This window comes from Pseudogymnoascus destructans, assembly GCF_001641265.1.
Source record: "Pseudogymnoascus destructans isolate 20631-21 unplaced genomic scaffold scaffold_8, whole genome shotgun sequence".
NCBI lineage: Eukaryota > Fungi > Ascomycota > Leotiomycetes > Thelebolales > Thelebolaceae > Pseudogymnoascus > Pseudogymnoascus destructans.
In genome coordinates this window covers 1382831-1402095 of record NW_020167527.1, presented here as the reverse complement: position 1 = coordinate 1402095, position 19265 = coordinate 1382831, and the positions used below count along the sequence as shown (strand labels likewise).

Below are 19265 nucleotides of genomic sequence, written 5' to 3'. Positions count from 1 at the left end.
GGGAGGGGAGAAGGGAAGTAGGGGAGTAGGGCAGTAGGGGATTAGTCGGTATTTGGTTTGCGGGGGGAAGTTGGTAGTTGCCAGTAAGTTACTTGAAGTATAGCACACATTACACACGCACCAGCTTGGATTTCCCTCCGTCTATTCTCTATTCTCTATTCTCTATTGTCTATTGGAGCTGTGGACAAGGGGTGTTGGGTGCGGGTCATATAGCGGTTTGAACAGCCAATCATGAAAGGGGACGATGAGTGTGTGAGCCAATCAAAAGTGATCAGGTATCGTTGGGAAGGGAGCCAAGTAAGAGCCAAGTAAAGCAGGGTGGGACGGGTGGCAAAATCATCCGAGATTGGGTACTTTGGTACATAGGAGGGGGAAGCCAGAAGCCAGAATCCAGAAGCCAGAAGCCAGAATCCAGAATCCAGAAGCCAGAAGCCAGAAGCCAGAAGCCAGAAGCCAGAAGCCAGAAGCCAGAAGCCAGAAGCCAGAAGCCAGAAGCCAGAAGCCAGAAGCCAGAAGCCAGAAGCCAGAAGCCAGAAGCCAGAAGCCAGAAGCCAGAAGCCAGAAGCCAGAAGCCAGAAGCCAGAAGCCAGAAGCCAGAAGCCAGAAGCCAGAAGCCAGAAGCCAGAAGCCAGAAGCCAGAAGCCAGAAGCCAGAAGCCAGAAGCCAGAAGCCAGAAGCCAGAAGCCAGAAAGGGGGAAGCAAACCCATAGTATGGTATAGTTGGTATGGTATATATAGTAATATAGTATGGTATAGTTGGTATAGTTGGTATAGTTGGTATGGTATATATAGTAATATAGTATGGTATATATAGTAATATAGTATGGTATAGATGGTATAGTTGGTATGGTTGGCATGGTATGGTAGATTATAGATGGTATAGTTGGTATGGTATAGTTGGTATGTTGGTATGGTATATTATAGTTGGTATAGTTGGTATAGTTGGTATGTTGGTATGGTATTAGTTGATATGTTGGTATGGTATTATAGATGGTATAGTATGGTATAGTATGTTGGTATGGTAATTATAGATGGTATAGTATAGATGGTATAGTTGGTATAGTTGGTATAGTGGTATGGTAGTTGGTATACTGTATGGTTGGTATGGTTGGTATGGTTGGTATGGTTGGTATGGTATAATAGACGCGCATTCACCACAAGTACATAAAGTCTTTTTGCTCATCCGACATGTGTTCAATATCTCAAATAAACTCTTTTTGCTCATCCGACATGTGTTCAATATCTCAAATAACTTCCTACAAGCAAAACGCCTTGTAAATAATCACACAACCCTCCCCCAAGTGCTCGACACTTTTATCGCGTCTCTTCCACTTAATCAACAAAAAGTCGCGCGTTGCAGTTGTTGATGGAGCCGCCAATGAGTCACGTGCGGCCCAATGAAACAAGGGGTGGCCAAATAGTTCTTAATATAAATAAGAGGTCCCGCCCATTCCCTGTCTGGCCCTGGGAGCTGTTAAACTCGCTTGCGCCGCGTCAAGTCAAAGAACATCACAACAACAACCAACCCAAGTCTTCAATACTTGAACTTTGGTTCCACTGATCTCCACCACACCTTCACTGAGTGTTGTCGCCAATTTGCCATTTATCCAGTTCTACAGTTTATATATTCAATAACGCCCATTTATCAGCCTATTAATTTTATCTACCCCGGCTGTTGGCGCGCATTCGTAAACTTGGCTGCCTGCGTTGATCTGCGGCGGGATTCGTTGGTTGATGGCCGTGATGACTTCACTTCCAGACCACAACGTTCTCAGGGAGAAGTCGCACCCGGTTCCATCCTCGGACAAGATGGCTCTGGATCTGGGCATCAACGGGTGAGTCTCCCCTCGAGCTTTCCTTGCGCTCCCCTCCCTCCCTCTTGCAAAGTGTCCACAAATATTTATCTGTGAAACCCTCCAGTTCCGCAATCCACGATGATTCAAACCACGACACGACTCGACCCGGATCCACCCTCACCTCCAAACCCGATAGTACACCCGACGCCGTCGCTTCAGTAACAACTGTCAATGGTGATCATAACGCGAACGCTGTTGCAGTAAACAACGCTGTGGAAAGTTCGCATGGTGTCGCTGGCGCGCAAACAGAGGACGCGCCGCTTGTCGCCGAGATCATGGAGGAGACGAGCACCGCACCAACCGAGGTCGCGCAACCTCTACAATCAACAAGCGACGCGACTTCTGCCACTGCACCTTCCCTCGACATTGCAACTCTTTCCGCTGCCGACAACCAAATCGAATTAGAGTCGACAACAATCGTACCTCCGGTTGTCTCTGCGACAGAGTCCGATCTAAGAGAGAACCCATCACCAGTTACACAAGAAGAAGCTGCTGCGATCCAGGACGCGAAGACAGATCGCGATCTACGCGACGAGACCGAAACCCCGAACGAGCCGGTTCCTACAGCAGAAAACGAACAACCTCAACCCAGCTCCTTCAACACCTCTGTGGGCTCAATAGATCCACTCCCATCATCCGATCCAATTAAACCCGCGAGCATGTCGAACCTCGATCTCAACACCAGCTTTCCAAGCCCTGCCGTGCCAGTTGCGCCATCCGCTGCTGAGCCCGCTCGGGAAGACACCGAGATGGCTGACGCGCCTCAAGCACCATCTAAGGTGTCGCGCGAACGCGAAGAAGATCCCGAGGATGAGCCATCCGCAAAGCGTACCAAGCTCCAGGGTGGCGAAGGTGTTGCACCCACCGATCTGCCAGCTGCGCAGAATGGCGTTTCTACCCAGGCTCCTGCGCCTGCCATCAAGGACGATGGACCACTTACACCATACCAAACTAAGGAGATCGGAAAGGCACTTAGATCGGCCAAGAGCACAAAGGATGGCAAGAACTTCAAAGCTGCAGTCATTGACATGTGGCCAATCCTGAAAGAGGGCTATTTAGCTAAGGTCGAGAACCCAATCGATCTCTCCATCATTGAGCAGAAGGCCAAGGCGGGCTACAGCTCCATGGCGGACTACATCAAGGATGTTGAGCTCCTTTACCAAAACTGCGTAACTTTCAATGGGCTGGAACACGAGGTTACCCGTTGCGCCATCAACGTTCGCGACAGCCTCATGAGCAAGCTGCCCGCCAAAGAACCTCCGAAGGTGGAGAAGAAGAAGAAGGCTACTCCAGTCCCATCTGCGCCACGCCACGTCCCGGAGAGGCGCCAATCTCGCGGAGCCCACACTGGCGGTGCGGGGTCACCTACGACTGCCGGAGGAGCTGCGCAAACCTTTGCACTAGACCCATCCGGAACGCCTCTTATCCGCCGCGATTCCACGAAGGCAGGAGATGGTGGGCGACCAAAGCGTGAAATTCACCCACCAAAGTCGAAGGATCTGGTGTACAATGCCAGACCCAAGAAGAAGAAGTTCGCGACGGAGCTCAAGTTTTGCGAGGAGGTCCTCAATGAGCTCAAGAAGCCTAAATACCAGGGTATCAATGCCCCATTCCTCATTCCTGTCGATCCCGTGGCGCTTGGTATCCCGGAATACTTCAAAATTGTGAAGTCGCCCATGGATCTGTCCACCATCACGGACAACCTCAACAGCGGACACTACGCAAACTCCAAGGATTTCGAGGCTGATATCCGCCTGATGTTCAAGAACTGCTACAAGTTCAACCCACCTTCGACTGCAGTTAATGTCATGGGACAAGAGCTCGAGGCCTTTTTCAACTCTGAGTGGCAGCGCAAGGGACAATACCTCGCTGATCACGCAGTTTCCAGCGCTGCCACCCCCGAGAGCTCTGGCGAATCTGGAGATGATGAGAGTGAAGAGGAAGAGCCCGAAGAGGACCACAACTCCGGCGCAGCAAACATTATTCAAGCTCGTCTCGTTGAGGAACAGAAGAAGCTTATCGAGATCATGTCTGCGAAGAAGGCTGACCAGGCACTGATCCGCATGCAACAAGAGATGGTCGCCATCGTCCAGAAGCAAGTCGACGAGGTCGCCAAGCGCTCAGCCGCGATCAAGAAGTCCAAGGCCAAGCCCGCCAAGAAGGCCGCTGGTGGCAAGAAGGACACCAAGGCCGCCAAGTCTAAAGGCTACCGCCCCAAGAACATTGGCTTCGCCGAGAAAGAGCAAATCTCCAACGGCATCGCCCAGCTTGAGGGTCGCCCTATGGAGCAGGCCATTGCGCTGCTGAAGAAGGATCTTCCAGACCTCGACCTCGAGAACAACCCCGAGCTCGACATCGACCAGTTCAGCAACAGCACCCTGAGCAAGCTGCATGATCTCATTCAGCGCTATGCGCCTCACTGCATCCCAGCGCCTGAGCCGCGCGCTCCACGCGCCCAGAAGCCCGCGAAGCCCAAGAAGAACAAGCCAATGAGCAAGCACGAGCAGGAGAAGAAGATCGATCAGCTCAGACAGCTTGAGCAGCAATTTAAGCGCCACGGCTCGTCGGAAGAGGCTAAAGTTGTGCCTTGTGAGTATTCCCATCTGCATTCTACGGATAGCGCAGCAACTAACATCCAACCAGCTGTCGAGCAGTACATGTCTTCGTCTGGAGATGAATCTCCTTCTGACTCGGAGGAGGATTAGATCTTGAGATGCACTGCTAATGCACGCCGCAATCTTGCTGCACAATCCGCCGCTTGCGCTCTTCTTGTACATCGTTCGCCGCCATCAATCACAATTACTCGCTGCCACCCCTGGCTCCGCGCGCCGCGCACCGCCAAAGTCCCACTGCTATATGATCCGCCGACCCACGTCAAGAACTCGGCCCTCAGTTTTTCAAACCATGCACGCACGGCACGGTGGAGCAGGGAGAGGAATATCTGTATTTATAGGATTCGGTAAAGTTGTCGCCATCGCTACGAGGGGATGTATATTATGTCACAATTAGCTTCTTCAAGGGGAGGACAGAGATACGGGGAGGAGGTATGAGGAGGATCTTGGGAGAGATGAGATGAGCTGGGGTGGGACGAGGAGCGCCAGACCGAGCCTGCTGATGGTTTTCGTTGCGGATGTTTATTGCTTCTCCAGGCAGGCAGGGCGACTTGCGGAGTTGAATCTGGACGGAGTTGATGGGACGGGGGTGCTACTATCTGGGGGTGATTACCTGGTTGTCTGGCGTGGGGAGGGGGTTAGATGTCCTTGATGCGATTGCTGAGGAAGTGGGAAGAGATAGCTACGCGATTTGCATCGTCCCTTGGCCTCGACTTCGCGGTCCTACTATGATCAATGGATATGGAGACCAATCGCTACCAGCGCAAGCAAATCAAAAATGAAGAAACTGACACTAAACCACATGTGTATTGTGCAATATCTGTCGTGCCATGTATGTAATGTAATGACTTGATTGTATTTCTACAGATTACTGTATCCCCAAACTCCGCACCTTTATTTTTACTCCCTCTTACGACAGACAGACAGTAGTGACACCACCTAACTAACCAACCTCAACCGCCTCCAGCCCATCCAGAACCTCCTCCACAACACCACTCGACAAAACCCTCCCCACCATCCTCTTCACCATCTCCCTCCCCGTCCCTCCCCTCCTCGCGCTCCACACCCCCTCCTCCCCTCCAGTCTCAACCTTCGCCGCCGCATCTCCACCCGTCGCCGTATTCAGATAATTCGGCACCCCCGGCGGCGTCAACCTCGCCGGCGGATCAATCGTCCGCGCACTCAACAATCTAATATCCCTCTTCCTCCCCTCACCACCCTGCATATCAACATCCCCCCCCTCACCAGCACCACCCAGCGCCGCTCGATCCGCAACCGAAACAGCGAGCACCGCATCCGCAACAGCCAACTCCTCCTTACTCGGATCGAACAGCACGTTCTCCCCCACCGCGACGACGAGGATGGTGACGGGCGGACGGGAGGTGCTGGTGTGGCGCGGGTACAGCGGGACAGCGGCGTCCCAGTCGTCGTTGAAGAGGGGGTCTTCGTCGCGCTCGGATTTTAGGGCTGGGAGGCGGGTGGAGAGGAGGGCGAGGTAGGTCGTTAGGGAGAGGAGGGGGAGGGGGTAGGAGAGCGGGGGCGAGAGGAGGAGGATCTGTAAGGTGTTAGCGGGCCCGATCTTCATATATGGGGACACTTTGGGAGACGAACATCAATATAAAGCTTCCAATGAAACCTCCGATTAATCCACAACCTCGGCGTGAACGTCCCATCCGCCAACAACGCCTCCGCCAGAATCGAGCAAAGCACAACTGGCATCGCATCATCATCCCTAAACCCCGGGATATCAATACTCAGCTCCACCCACTTATTATCCCCCCCCCTCTTCCCCCCCCTCCCCTCCTCATCCTCCTCATCCACATCGACGAATCCCTCGCCCGCGCCCGGCTGTTGCGCCGTGCGCTCCACCTCCGCCTTGATCCCGACGATGGCCTCGGTGCCGTCGGCGAAGCAGATGCGCGCGGACCCGTTGGTGGAGGGCAGGATGTCTGTCTCGGCGGTGAGGGGGCGGAATTGCGTTGCGGTGCGGGAGTCGGGGCGGAGGGGGGGGTGGAGGGAGAGAGAGGTGTGGAGGTAGGAGAGCTCGGCGGGGGAGAGGAGGAGGAGTTGCGTAAAGGTCGGTGCCATGTTGGCGGTTTGCGCGGGGGTGGGCGCGCGATGAGAGGGGTATGTAGCAGTCGGTGAGAGGGAGAGTGTAGATTAACGCGTTTGGGAGGTGGTGGTGGAGGGGTAGGAGGTGTTGAAGGGCTGTTTGGGGACTTTATTTCGTTAGCGTGGTGCAGCCTTTTAGCGCAAGGCTGAGGTTGAGATGTGATCGATATCAGATGTGTGGAGGGATGAAGTCGAGGCCGCTTCAACAGTAAAACCTCTGCCAAATAATAGGGACGAGGCCAGAGATGGCATTCTCACAAGCTACGTATAGCCTCAGATTTTTTAACATATCGGAAGCTACGACCAAGGCTTTGCTTGATAACCGTTCTTTCCGATCTCCAAATTTGAGGTTCTGAGGAAGCTGCGATTGGGCTTTGCTTGATAATTATTCCTTCCATATATAAATATAGAGAAATCCCCGAGGAAGTCGCGACCGCGGCTTTCTTGATAATCATTCCTTCCATATCTACAACTTGAAATCCCCAGGGAAGCTGCGACTGAGGCCTGCTTGATAATCATACCTTCCATATACATAACTCGAAGCCCCGGGGAAGCTGCGACTGAGGCTTGCTTGGTAACCGTTCCTTCCATATCTATAATTTGAAAGTTCCTATAGAAATTAATCATGGTACACACAAAATACGACGTGGTATAAAAACCAACCCATACCCAAATCTCCATATACGCCCCCTCTATCCCCTATCCCACAACCCCCACCTACCTCTGCGCAAAATCCACCACCAACCTCCCCGCCAACTCCATCCCCACAACCGCTACCAAATCCCCCAACGCCTGCTTAATAACCGGCTCCCCATCCGTCCTCCCATCCCCCGGCACCGGATACCCCTCCCAGCCCTCTATATCCCTGAACCTTATGACCGCGCCCCGGCCGTAGGGACGAAGGAGGGAACCAAGGTCGAAGGTGGCGAGCTCGTGGGCGGTTAGGGCGCCGGGCATATTTTGTGAGAGTGGGTTGAGGTCGTCGTCGTCGTTGGTGGGAGGGGGGGATCTGTGAGGTGTTAGGGGCTGGAGAGGTGGGAAGATGGGGAAAGGGGGGTTACGGACCTTGAAGCAGCGGCGGCCTCGGCCTCTTCTTTGGTTGGCGCGGGGATACCCCGTGCTTTTTCAGAGGAGAGAGAGACATAGCGCCGTGCGTCCATGCGCAGCTTGAGGTCGTCATCGAGGAGGTCCCATGTGTACTTCTCCGGATCCAGGATGTACTGAGGGTGATAGTCGGCTTTATACTTCATCTTCGTGCAGCCGTGGATATAGAAGCCCATCATGTACCATCTGCACCCCTGTTCGATCGCCAGAGCCGTTTCGCGGAGCGCACTGAGCTTTCCAGGGCTCCACGTGTGAAGATCTTCATGGTACATGAAGTACACCGCGCTGACGGCGTTGGGGAGGAGGTCCAGGACGCCGATGGCTACCAAGCGGCCATCGAGGCGGTAGCATTGGTGGTAGGAGCCCAGTTTCTTCTCTTTGCCGTCAACGGTCTCTGTGCTGCGCTTTATCTTTGAAGAGCAGAGGAAGTTGCGGAAGCCGTGACGGGCTATGTCATCCGGTCCTTCTTTGTGGACGATGCGTTGGTAGTTCTCGTAGAGGAGGTATTTCTCCTCTGTGAAAGTGTCTGGTTCCAGCGTGACTGTGAAGTCGTGGGCGGGTTTTGTTGGCCCTTGGAGAGAGGATAGCTCGCTCTCGTGGACACGTTCGCGGAGATCAAAGGTCTGCTTGTACCTTGCTGCTTCGGCTTTGGACTTTGGATGTAGTCTTGCCGTCTCTTTGATGTATTCATCGCCGAGGATGTAGTGGTTGAAGCGGTTCTGCGCCTGCCTCTGGTCTTTGGTGGCTCGGAATTCAGGTGCATCCAGCCTTAGGGTGTAATGGGGACAACATGCGTTCCTGAGGTCAGGTTTGTACAGGAGGGTCCCTGAGCGCCTCCAGCCTCTACATATTAAGTCTTCATAGAACCTGGGGATTAGGTGCTTGGAGGAAGCGTAGTAAGAGGGGCCTGTTCAGAAGAATGAGTTTTGCTTCCTTCACAGCGAGAGAAGCATGTAGGAAAATGAAACCAATAAGAATCAGACTAGTTAAAACTGAGCGGAGATTCCGATGAGAAATGACAATGGGAACCTAACGTTGAAAGCAGAGATGAACGGAGATGAATGCCTACTTCCTGAAGACCCGCGACCCGAAGACCTACGCTCGGCCTTGCTCTTACAGTATCCGCATGAATGCGCGTGGTAACCTACACGACGTCTCCCATCAGCAATAATTCCACAAGCAGCAAGCTCAATTTGGGAAACAATCCCTTGTTAGATCCCGTGACTCTCCTCGTGACTGCTGCTCGCTGGCACAGAACCTCTGACGACAGAATGTCTGACGTGTTCTGGACCAGCATCCCAGCGTGGGGGTTCCGCCACGCCTCCCACGCCTTCTTCCCAGGGGCCAGAAAACGCAGCAGATCATCACCTAGAGTACTGTACAGCCGAAGCGCGGGGGCTACTCCAGCCAGCAGCCAGCAGCCAGCACCAGAAGCACCAGGCCAGGCCATCCTGAAAGTATGGCGTGCATGCCGCCACGGCGGCAGGCCCCGCGGGGTATGTATGCGCGAGGGTGGGAGGGGCGGACGTCATCCAAGGGATGTGTCCACGTTCTGGAATGAATGGAGGAGAGGCAACGTTCAGGGGGCGGAATTAGGGTTTGGAGAGGCTGACCTATGGGGCCGAGGACGGCCTCGGGCACGGTGGTGATGCTGGAGTTGGAGTTGGTCGGCGAGGACATTGTTTTTTGCTGGATCCACAGGTGTGCGGGGGTTCGCCGTGGGTGTGCGGGTAATGTAGGTAGAAGGTAGAAGGTAGAAGGTATTAGAGTGGTACGGCGTCTTTGTGTCGGGTGTGATGTGGGTAAGCTTACTTCCGTGAATGATATCGTCGACGCGCCGAGAGCACGGTGGATGGCTGATATCACAAAAGATGGTCGACGAGAGCCCCGACGCGGCCAGTTCGGCCGAGGCGACACATAGACGAGAGGAACCCTGATAGTCTCTCGATTTCTTAATGCATGATCCTGGACTAACTGTTCTACTAACGCCAAATATTGTCTTTGCTGTCGGACTAGAGTGTCTAAAGCAGGGAGGCAAATGCGGCGGCTGTATAGTACTTTTCATGTAGTGCAAGGTTGCACAGTGCCTTGCCGGCCTTCCCAATACATGTCATAGTGGATAGTGGGGGGGTAGAAGTGGAAATGGAAGCAGCAGAAGAAAGCCGGCGGCGGTCCCTGATATGTGGTAAAAGTGCTAGATGGGTCTACAGATCATACCGATCATAACTGATAATCATACTGACAACGACCTACCAGTCATACTCGGACCAGCTCCTGCCTTGATTGGCTTCTGCCTTCAGCCTGCGATGGCCATTGATGGACGACAAATGCAAGATGCAAAGCCTTCCAACCCTTCTATGCCTTCTCAACTGACACTGCATATCATCATACGCTTTTCACCCCTTCCCCCTCACTCGTCCCTTTCCCCTCACTCGTCCCTTCCCCCTCACTCGTCCCTCCCCCTCACTCGTCCCTTCCCCCTCACTCGTCCCTCCCCCCTCACTCGTCCCTTCCCCCCCCGCTCCTAGCTGCTCTAGGGGAGTCGCCCAGTGTTCCACAATAGGAAATCTAGCATCAGCTCCGGGCAAGCAGGCCGTGTTTTGCTGGTTCGCTGGTCAGGATATATTTCTTTTTTTTTTCTTATTTTGATTTCCCCCAGAAGGCGTCGCGAGGCGTGGTCTTCGTTGGGCCGCAGATGGTGGGGAAGCTGGTCATGGTTCAGCATGGGCATGTCATTTTTGGGTGTTGAGAATTGCCTATATAGATGAATGTCCCATATCCCTTCGCCGACGAGAAACTTCTCCCCCTTCTTACCTGTTCGACCGACAACAGTACTCATCATCAAATAAAGTACCCTTAGGACTAGAGTTCCGCGTAGTTTTTTGGGGACTTTATTTTATTTTTATTCTAGACTTGTACACGAGTAGAGCACGCGGGCAGGCAGGCATGAAGACTGACAACCAAAGAAGACCGCTTGTTCACTCGCCCCTCTGTCAATTATCAAGACCCCCACCCCCCCCCCTCCGGGCTCACCACCTCGAATTTCAATAATTCCAATACTCAATAATACCTATCCTTGGGTTATCTTTGTTGATCGCATAATCACTTTAAAAACGACCAAGTTCCTTTCATTGCATCATAGGAACCGCATTTGTGGAAGCCGGGTACGCCAGAGAGACTTTTGTTGGTTAGTTGCCTATCACATCGCATCCCACGATACTCAAGTACTCCCCAAAAAATATTATCACCGCCACGCCCCCAGAAATCGAAATTCCGAAATCCCACCTGCTCAGATCATCTTACTCGACCACCTCCATTTATACCATTCATCCCGTCCTCTCAAAGCCAATTCCAACTCCCCGGGGCTCTCCCCAGCTCCCACTTTGCCCCTCGTCGTGGTCTCTCTCCAACCGCCAGCTCGCCCCTCGTTACCACACTTTAGCTCACCAATGTCGCTTCACTAAAAGCTTGCGAAACCCGACCAAACCGCACCGCCCGCAAACCCCCCCCCCCCAAAAAAAATAAAAATAAAACTGCCCGCCCTGCCTGCGAAAACGCTCTTGGGGCAAACGTCCTCTCGCCCATCGACACACCGTCGCCCCAGCAGCACCAGCGCGGTGTCGCTCTCCCTGTCCATCCGCCCCATGGCGCAAAGTCGCTCCATGGAGTCGCGCGTCGGAAGAAACAAGCAGCGTGAGTCCCCAACTGCCCCTTCCTGCATGAGCGCGGAGAGTCGCCAAATAATTTGTGGTGGGTTGGGTGGTGCGCCGAACACCGCTGTGCTGGTCGTGTGAACAACCCCAAAACCACAAAGTGCGGCCACCGCCTCGCCCACGAAACGAGCGCAGGCTTAGCAAGGGAGCTGCGTTTCTATATGGGTCTTATAGTTCATTATGCTGACCGATTTGTGATTTCGCAGGCTATAGCGACAATGGCGAGCGCCTCGTCGCTGGCATCGTGCCCACGAACAAAGAGAAGACATTCATCCTGCTGATCCAGTCGACGCGGCGGGCCGAGTGGGTGCTCCCCAAAGGCGGCTGGGAGACGGACGAGGAGTGCATCGAGGCGGCGGAGCGTGAGGCGTGGGAGGAGGCCGGCATAGTGTGCAAGGTGGACTACGACCTGGGCAAGATCACCGAGACCCGCACGGCCAAGCAGATCTCAAAGAACGCGCCCAAGGCCCTGTACCAGTTCTACGAGGCCACCGTCACCGAGGAGAAGAGCGTGTGGCCCGAGAGCCATAAGCGCAGCCGCAAGTGGTTCAGCTACGTCGACGCGCTCGAAGCCCTCAAGTCTCGCGCGGAGCTCGTCGAGGCCATCAAGCGCTCCACCGTCAAGCGGTAGCAGGGGGACCTGGCGTCTCTAGCTTCCCCTGTGTCCTCTGCAGCTCGCGGGCGGATATCAGGACACGGGGGACGTGGGCTGGAGATGCTGGGGGGGTACACCTGTGATGGCTCTCGTTGGGGCTCTATTAGGAGCCTCTACGATTGCCTCGCCCTCGGGCCTCATTTTGCGCGCTGCGCGCTGCGTGCTGTTTTATTTTCCACCTACTGATCTTACGGGGGTGGCTGTTTGCTGTATTGCGCCCGCCGGTGTCCTCTGGACGCTGACGAAGAGCACTGCCTCGCTGTCTTTGTACCCGCCTCGGTGGGGAAAGGCTAGACGGGCATTATGCGCAAGACCATTATTTGAAGCATTGGCGACGGCGTTGTTGGGCATATTCTATTTTATTGCTATAAAGACTTTCTGGGGCCAGAGACCATTCTGGCCGGATTCATAGAACTGGGAGGTGGGGCAGTGGTGTTTAAACTACGATTTACGGGCAGAGAAAGAGAAAGACGGAAGAATGAATGCAAGCATTGGCGCAGGGCGACATTAAAGGAAAACGGCAGATAAAAAAATCATTTATAGCCCTAACAATTGTAACAACTCACCTCGACATCGCAAAACCGTGTCTTCCAAGCTAAAATACCACAGCAAGCTTGTGAATTAAACCACGGAAATCCAGCCACTGCGCGCCAAACATTTTTTCTCCCTCCCATATCCCCAAACCACGTGCTGATAACGCTCACCACCAGCACAAACACCACACAACCTGCCTCCCCACCAACCTCACATTCCCAGCCAGTTCTCGACCTCCAAACCAACCACCACCAACACCCCCCACGCAATGGATTGGCAGACCCGATAATCCCCTCCAAACCGAACAAAAGTACACCCACCATGGCGCACGCGCAAGCACACTCCCCGCCGCCGCTCGAGGCGCCGAGTCTCGACGAGCAGCGCGCTGGGGCTGGGGGACAGGGCGGCCCAGCCCCGCCGGCGCTGGGACAGGCGATGCAAGCCCAGCAGGTGCCGCAGCAGTTGCCGCCGCAGATGTTTACGACGGCCGCGCAGCTGCTGGATTTAACTGATAGTGAGTCACACCTGCGTTGGTGGCTTTGGGGGAGGGACGATGGGTGGTCGGGGCGCGTTTGAGGGTGAAGATAAAATGGCAGAGAGGGAGAGCAGAGAAGGATGTGGAAGAGAAGAGAGACTAATATGTGTGTGTTTACAGAGAAACTTATGGTTGCCCTACGCGACGGAAGGAAACTAATTGGCGTGTTGAGAAGCTGGGACCAGTTCGGTGAGCTCCCATGCGTCACCCTTCAAGCTCCTATGAACTAACACTCCCCAGCGAACCTAGTCCTCCAATCCACATCCGAGCGCCTCTTCACTCACTCTCCGCCACTGCAGTTTGCGGACGTGCCGCAAGGGACCTTTCTGGTGAGAGGTGAAAACGTGTTGTTGCTGGGCGAGGTGGACCTCGATAAGGATGATGATGTGCCAGTGGGCTTTGAGAGGGGAGATGTGGCGGAGGTGCAGGCGCGGGTGGCGGGGGAGAGGAAGGTGAGGGAGAGGAGGGAGAAGGAGAGGGGGAGGGTGTTAAGAGGGGAGGGGTTTGTGGGGGAGGATGGCGAAGGGACGTTTTAGGCTTGCTTTTGTGGTTTTGTGGGGTGATGGGGGGTTCTAGAGGGGAGAAGAAGGGCTATCAGAGCAGAATATTGTGAAATGCTTCTTTTGGCCGGGGAAGGGATTTGCTTTGGCTTCTTCTGCGGCTGCTGCCAAGCATTTTGACGTGTGGGGAGGATGGAGGGACAGGGCGAAAAACGACCATAGAATCACGGACAAAGAATTCAAAATTTACAAATTTGCGGGGCGAAAGATGGGGCACTGCTGCCAAAAAAGCTATCCTTCATGTCATAATAATATTAGTGCTATCTAAAAAAGCTACTCAGAGTGCCAAGTCAATATGGGCCCCGGGAGCTTTTCGCCTTCTCCACCTCGAGAGCTTCCTTCTCGGCTGCCTTGTCTTGGCTGCGTGCGTAGAGGTCCTCCCCGGAGGAGATTGTCTGCATGCTCGCGCCGAGCTTGTTCATGGTCTCTACCCACTCGTCGTATGGGTCGGAGTCGAAGACGATGCCACCGCCTGTGCCGTTAGTATAAATACAGACGTTAAATAAGGGAGGGGGAAACAAACTCACCAGCCTGAAGATACGCAACTTGGTCCTTGACAAGCATAGTGCGCAGCGCAATACACGTATCCATTGCGCCCTCGACCTCATTCCCCTCTGCGTCCAAGGTGCCGTATCCAAAGTATCCAACAGCACCGGCATACACACCGCGCTTCTCCTTCTCCAGCTCGGCAATAAGCTCCATAGCCATAACCTTTGGCGCGCCGCTCACTGTCCCAGCAGGGAAAATGCTACGGAAAGCATCGAAGCGGGACTTATCGGGGCGTAGGACACCCGACACCTGCGAGACGAGATGCTGGACGTGGCTGAACTTCTCAACGGCCATGAGGCGGTCAACGCGGGTGGTGAGCGGATCGCACACGCGGTTGATATCGTTGCGAGCGAGGTCAACCAGCATGACGTGCTCTGCGCGGTCCTTGAGGGACTCGCGCAGCTCGTTGGCGAGGGCCTCATCCTCGGTGACCGTCTTACCGCGCTTGACGGTGCCGGCGATGGGGTGCGTGATAACGCGGCCGAGCTCGGATTTGACGAGCAGCTCGGGCGAGGCGCCGACGATCTGGAACTCGGCGCAGGAAATGTAGAAGAGGTAAGGGGAGGGGTTGACGGTGCGCAGGTGGCGGTAGATGTTGAATGGGTGGAGGGTGGTGGGGCGGGCGAAGCGCTGGGAGGGCACGGCTTGGATGATGTCGCCTTTGAGGATGTGTTTTTTGAGGGTGGTGACGTGGGATTCGTAGCCGGCTTGGCCGATGTTGGAGGTATATTTTTGGTCGAGCAGGATGGGTGATTGGTGGGGTAGTGGGGTGTCTGAGGATTGGAGGACGTCGATGAGCTCGGCGATGGTTTTTTGGCACTTCTCGTACTCTACTTCCAGTTTTGAGAGGTCGTCTGGTACGTGCAGGAAGGTAATGACTTTGATGACGCCGTAGAAGCGGTCAAAGGCGACGATGGTGTCGAAGAACATAAATAATGATTCCGGCACCTTTAGAACATCTTCCATATCCCTCGCAGTCTTGGGCTCGAAGTAACGAACACAGTCATAGCCCACATAGCCAATTGCCCCTCCAGTCAACGGCGGCAGCACGAGTCCCGGGATATGCGCAACTGTGTACTTTGCGAGCTCCTCCTCCAGCGCTGGCAATGGGTCGACTGATGGGCCATGGCCTTCTCCGGTTTTTAAGATCTTCTTCGGGCCCGCACCCACAAAGCTGTACCGACCGAGAAGCTCAGCGGCTGCGCTCTCGAACAGAAACGAGTAGTCGGACTCCGATCTCGCTGAGATCTTGAGATATGCAGTGGAGGGTGTGATGAGGTCGGATGAGATTTGGGCATATACCGGGACTAGGTTAGGCGCTTGCGAAGCCTTCGTGGGATATGCGAGCACATCCCGAATAACCTCCAGGGAAGGTTGGAGATCTTCCTATTGGGTTGTCAGTTACTCGTCTTGACTCACAATCACAATCAACGTACCCCTGCTGCCATTTTGCTTATTTTGTGTATTTTGTGATATAAATTGTTATTTTTGCCGCTTTGACAATAGGAATACTCGGGAGGGTACGGATGATTCAGAAGATCTCCTGATCGCACTTCAATGTTTTGATGTTACGCCAACGCATCTCACAGCTGTCAGTCTGTGGTGGGTGAACTTTTGGATAAGATTGCGGGTAATAGTTTCACCGGCGGCGAGGTGATGTTTGTTATATGGACCCCGAGTCTTGGCGCTGTCTTTATCAACAACATCAAATGTGCACCAGATGCACTTGCCCTGATATTGCACGAGCCAACACTCGCAATGCTTGTGAGTATTAATATAATCGTCTTTGTTTTACCAGAAAAGTACTCCTCTCAGTGTATCAGAAGTGTTTAATCAAATCTTCCGCGTCTAAACCGTGAATATTGTCACAATCACCACCGACCATTGGATCAATCGGTTTAGCTTTATATGCATATTATGGGGCCAGAAGCTCCACGCCGTGCACTTACCAGAAGACCTCTTCACAGAGAGGAAGAAAGTGAAATACCACACTCACAAAACAGACATCCGGGCCTCACAGTCACCCACCTCCCCCCACACAAGGCACGACCGCAATAATGAGCCTCCACTTCCTCGGCATCCGCGACTTCCCCATCCTGCACCTGCAACTGCGCTCCCCCACCACCCAAGGTCCCCGCTCCCAGGACGCAACTGAAGATCTCACCCACGACAGCAAGGATGTGCTCATCCAGCGCCTCCTCGACCTGACTACGCACCTGCAATCGCAGGACTTGCGCGATGGTGACGTCTCCCTCCTCCATCGCGACGCGGACAGCATGGAGCGCACTCTGCGGCAATCGCCCGTCCTGCGGCAACAGCCAAGTTTCCAGTCATTTACGAGCGTGGGAAGCGGTGCGAGCAGGGGAGGGGAGGAGGAGCGCTTTTGGCAACCGCTGTCGCCAGGCTTGAAGAGTTCGGGTAGGATGTTCGAGGTGTCGAGGGCGCCGTCGAGGGCTGGGCCTGTGAATGGGTTGTCGGCGTCAAAGTCGGCGTTGTTGGCGGAGGAGGCGGAAGCGCTGCTGGTTCAGCTTACGAAGACGGTGTTGGAGCTGAAGGAGAGGCGGGAGGAGTCACAGGCGAGTTGTTTGCTACCTTGCATGAGGGCTTGATCTGACGTGAGCAGCATATCCATGATCTTCTCGTCGTGCGAGCTGAAAAAGCAGCACAGCGAGTGATAGAGCTTGAAGATCACGTCTCGCAGTTGTACGCCCCCCTGGCCTCCTTATTCTACTTACCACTGCCACTAACACCGCCGCAGAGATGCAGACTATGAGAGCACGGAATCGGAGCTGAACTTCTTACGTCTCCAGTTGCGCGCGCTCGAGGTTCAGGGTCTGGACTACGTGCAGTTTAATGACGACGAGGAGTTGACGCAGAGTATCATCAATTGGAAGCAGCAGTGGGCGGATGTGGAGCAGCGCACGAAGGCAAGGCGGCGGAAGATTAAGACTGAGACGTCGAAGACGACGACAACGGGAACAGGGACGCCAACACCGACATCGACGCCCACGCCGATGCCGACGATTGGGGGCCAGGGGGGGCTGGGACTGGCTCGATGAGCCTGATAGGAGCGAGGTAGATGCTTGTTGGGTCATCAAGTGGGGTGCATTGTACAATACTTGAAGGCGGCACCCTGGAGAATTTCAGGATGATGAACGACCAGGTACCTGGTCTGCCGTATAGTAATTCAATTCTTTGACAATCTGTGAGAACAGTCACGGTGCTTATCCCTGTCACCATCCGGTTAGCTTCACGTTGAGAGTTACAACAGACCTATATATTCTCCATAAAACTGCAAGCCCCAAACTCGCTGGCTATATCAGAGACAGGCATATCCGTCACCCCCTTCAGCAGGTAGAGGAATGAAGACGTCCAATGCGTGAAGTTGTTTCTGGTTGTGGCAAAGCGGTAACTTCAAACAGGGTTACAGGCAATGAATATGCGCGAAGATGGCCTCGCTGCGGAGCTCCGAATCACCTCACGGCCGGGCTGTCTTGGCTAGTAACTGGGGGGGCCGAGCTTGCAAATATACCCCCAGGCATTTCTGTGAAGCAACAGGGCCTCGTGCCCTTAAATTTACTTCCAGCATCTGCTCTCAGCCTCGAGCCGATCCCAATCAGTGCTCTAAGTGCTTTGGTCTAGCTTCAGTCAAATATTCTAGACGCCGCGTCAGTGTATCACGTATACTTTAAGACGAGCACATGAGGTGAACACGACGCGTTGTGTCGCGTTTTTATGCCCAGTGTTCCCCAAAATAGTATTAGTATTTGTGGTTTTCGAATAGTATTCGGCGATGAGCAGTATTCTGGCTAAAATTGGGGTATTCGGCGAGTATTTGCCAAAGACTCGAATACATACTATTCGAGTCCTTGGCAAGCACGGCCCAGGATGCCAAGCTACGAAGATTTTACCCCGCCCTCATAGATAGATCCGTAGAAATAGATCCATAGATAATATACCAATTGATATTTCTACCAGAATGAGCGACTCTGAGCTATCCGCAATTCCAAGTGACGAAGATGAGGAAATTCAGCGGCTACCACCCCCTTTTCCATTCGAGTCTTCGCCGTCGATAGCTCTACCATTACTACAAATACGGCCACAACTCCCAAATACTCAGTCACCGTTGTTCTTAAAGAATGTATTCAGTAGAACATTGTTAAGCACCAGCCCTGCAACGATGAAGATTGTCTGTATGCAAGATGGCTGTAATTATAAGCCAAAACCGAAGCTTTTATCATGGAATATCACGAGTAATTTGTGGAGGCATGTTGAAAGCATGCATCCTGCATTATACGAAGCTATAAAACCAGGAACTCCATTGCTACAGCGTGCTCAGAGTTCGCAGAGTCAGAGTTCGCAGGATTCGCAGGGCGCTCCGAATATGAGAACAGCCCGAAATGCCCAACAATTCTTTACTCCTCGAGTAGGAGGATCCGTTCTTGCCTCTCGATATAGAGAGTTATTACTTGCATTTATTGTATCTAATAACTTACCAATGAGTCTGGTTGATCGGCCTTCGTTTCGTCAGCTTATTCACCAGCTTAGCCCTTCAACGTTAGCTATATCAATGAGCTCCTTGATGCGCGATTTACACAAGACATTCTGCAACCACCGTATGAAGCTACAGATAGAACTCCAGGCTCATATAATAAAGGGCGGACGGTTATCACTTATGACTGATTCATGGTCTGCAATGAATGGTGCAGAGCACGCTTGTCATACTGACATTCGTTGCACTCAGTTTGCTATCAAACTCAAGAGCAAACTTAGAAATCTCCTCCTCAAACCTACAAGTCACTATACATATTTTGGCTTGTCACACCAACAACAAGAGCAATACTACTCAACGATTGCTACAACCCTCTATGATTCATTACATGTCATTGCTCCTTAGTTACTGGGCCGATATGACCACATAGCATATCTCTACAACCCTCTATGATTCATTACATGACATCACTCCTTAGTTACTGGGCTAATACTACACATGACATATCTCGAACGATAGCTCCAAAAGCTTCTACAACCCTCT

The 19265-nt window shown here is 53.4% G+C and overlaps 8 protein-coding genes across 8 annotated transcripts; 5 read left to right on the top strand and 3 right to left on the bottom strand.

Annotated features, from left to right (window-relative positions):
* Positions 1-244: 244 nt before the first annotated feature.
* On the top strand, positions 245-710 carry VC83_04082 (uncharacterized protein; the record flags this gene model as incomplete). The annotated part of the gene is made up of 2 exons (XM_024467719.1): positions 245-248; positions 367-710. The coding sequence occupies 2 exons, from the start codon at positions 245-247 to the stop codon at positions 708-710; spliced, it is 348 nt and encodes a 115-aa protein (XP_024325024.1).
* Positions 711-1486: 776 nt separating this feature from the next.
* On the top strand, positions 1487-5261 carry VC83_04081 (uncharacterized protein). The gene is made up of 3 exons (XM_024467718.1): positions 1487-1835; positions 1921-4445; positions 4500-5261. The coding sequence occupies exons 1-3, from the start codon at positions 1735-1737 to the stop codon at positions 4559-4561; spliced, it is 2688 nt and encodes an 895-aa protein (XP_024325021.1). The 5' UTR covers positions 1487-1734; the 3' UTR covers positions 4562-5261.
* Positions 5262-5290: 29 nt separating this feature from the next.
* On the bottom strand, positions 5291-6659 carry VC83_04080 (uncharacterized protein). Its single transcript, XM_024467717.1, has 2 exons — positions 6080-6659; positions 5291-6023 (listed from the first exon to the last, which is right to left on the bottom strand). Exons 1-2 carry the CDS (start codon positions 6554-6556, stop codon positions 5412-5414), a joined length of 1089 nt encoding a protein of 362 aa, XP_024325022.1. The 5' UTR covers positions 6557-6659; the 3' UTR covers positions 5291-5411.
* Positions 6660-7297: 638 nt separating this feature from the next.
* Positions 7298-10098, bottom strand: ATE1 (Arginyl-tRNA--protein transferase 1; the record flags this gene model as incomplete). Its single annotated transcript, XM_024467716.1, has 4 exons — positions 9298-10098; positions 8754-8828; positions 7646-8591; positions 7298-7589 (listed from the first exon to the last, which is right to left on the bottom strand). Exons 1-4 carry the CDS (start codon positions 9362-9364, stop codon positions 7298-7300), a joined length of 1380 nt encoding a protein of 459 aa, XP_024324827.1. The 5' UTR covers positions 9365-10098.
* A 1230-nt stretch (positions 10099-11328) lies between these two features.
* Positions 11329-12028, top strand: VC83_04078 (uncharacterized protein; the record flags this gene model as incomplete). The annotated part of the gene is made up of 2 exons (XM_024467715.1): positions 11329-11377; positions 11604-12028. The coding sequence occupies 2 exons, from the start codon at positions 11329-11331 to the stop codon at positions 12026-12028; spliced, it is 474 nt and encodes a 157-aa protein (XP_024324826.1).
* An 879-nt stretch (positions 12029-12907) lies between these two features.
* On the top strand, positions 12908-13904 carry LSM1 (Sm-like protein; the record flags this gene model as incomplete). Its single annotated transcript, XM_024467714.1, has 3 exons — positions 12908-13100; positions 13242-13310; positions 13362-13904. 3 exons carry the CDS (start codon positions 12908-12910, stop codon positions 13655-13657), a joined length of 558 nt encoding a protein of 185 aa, XP_024324821.1. The 3' UTR covers positions 13658-13904.
* VC83_04076 (uncharacterized protein) lies at positions 13905-15805 on the bottom strand. The gene is made up of 3 exons (XM_024467713.1): positions 15667-15805; positions 14209-15616; positions 13905-14153 (listed from the first exon to the last, which is right to left on the bottom strand). Exons 1-3 carry the CDS (start codon positions 15676-15678, stop codon positions 13972-13974), a joined length of 1602 nt encoding a protein of 533 aa, XP_024324820.1. The 5' UTR covers positions 15679-15805; the 3' UTR covers positions 13905-13971.
* Positions 15806-18123, top strand: VC83_04075 (uncharacterized protein). Its single transcript, XM_024467712.1, has 3 exons — positions 15806-16806; positions 16854-16933; positions 16989-18123. Exons 1-3 carry the CDS (start codon positions 16288-16290, stop codon positions 17287-17289), a joined length of 900 nt encoding a protein of 299 aa, XP_024324819.1. The 5' UTR covers positions 15806-16287; the 3' UTR covers positions 17290-18123.
* Positions 18124-19265: the final 1142 nt, after the last annotated feature.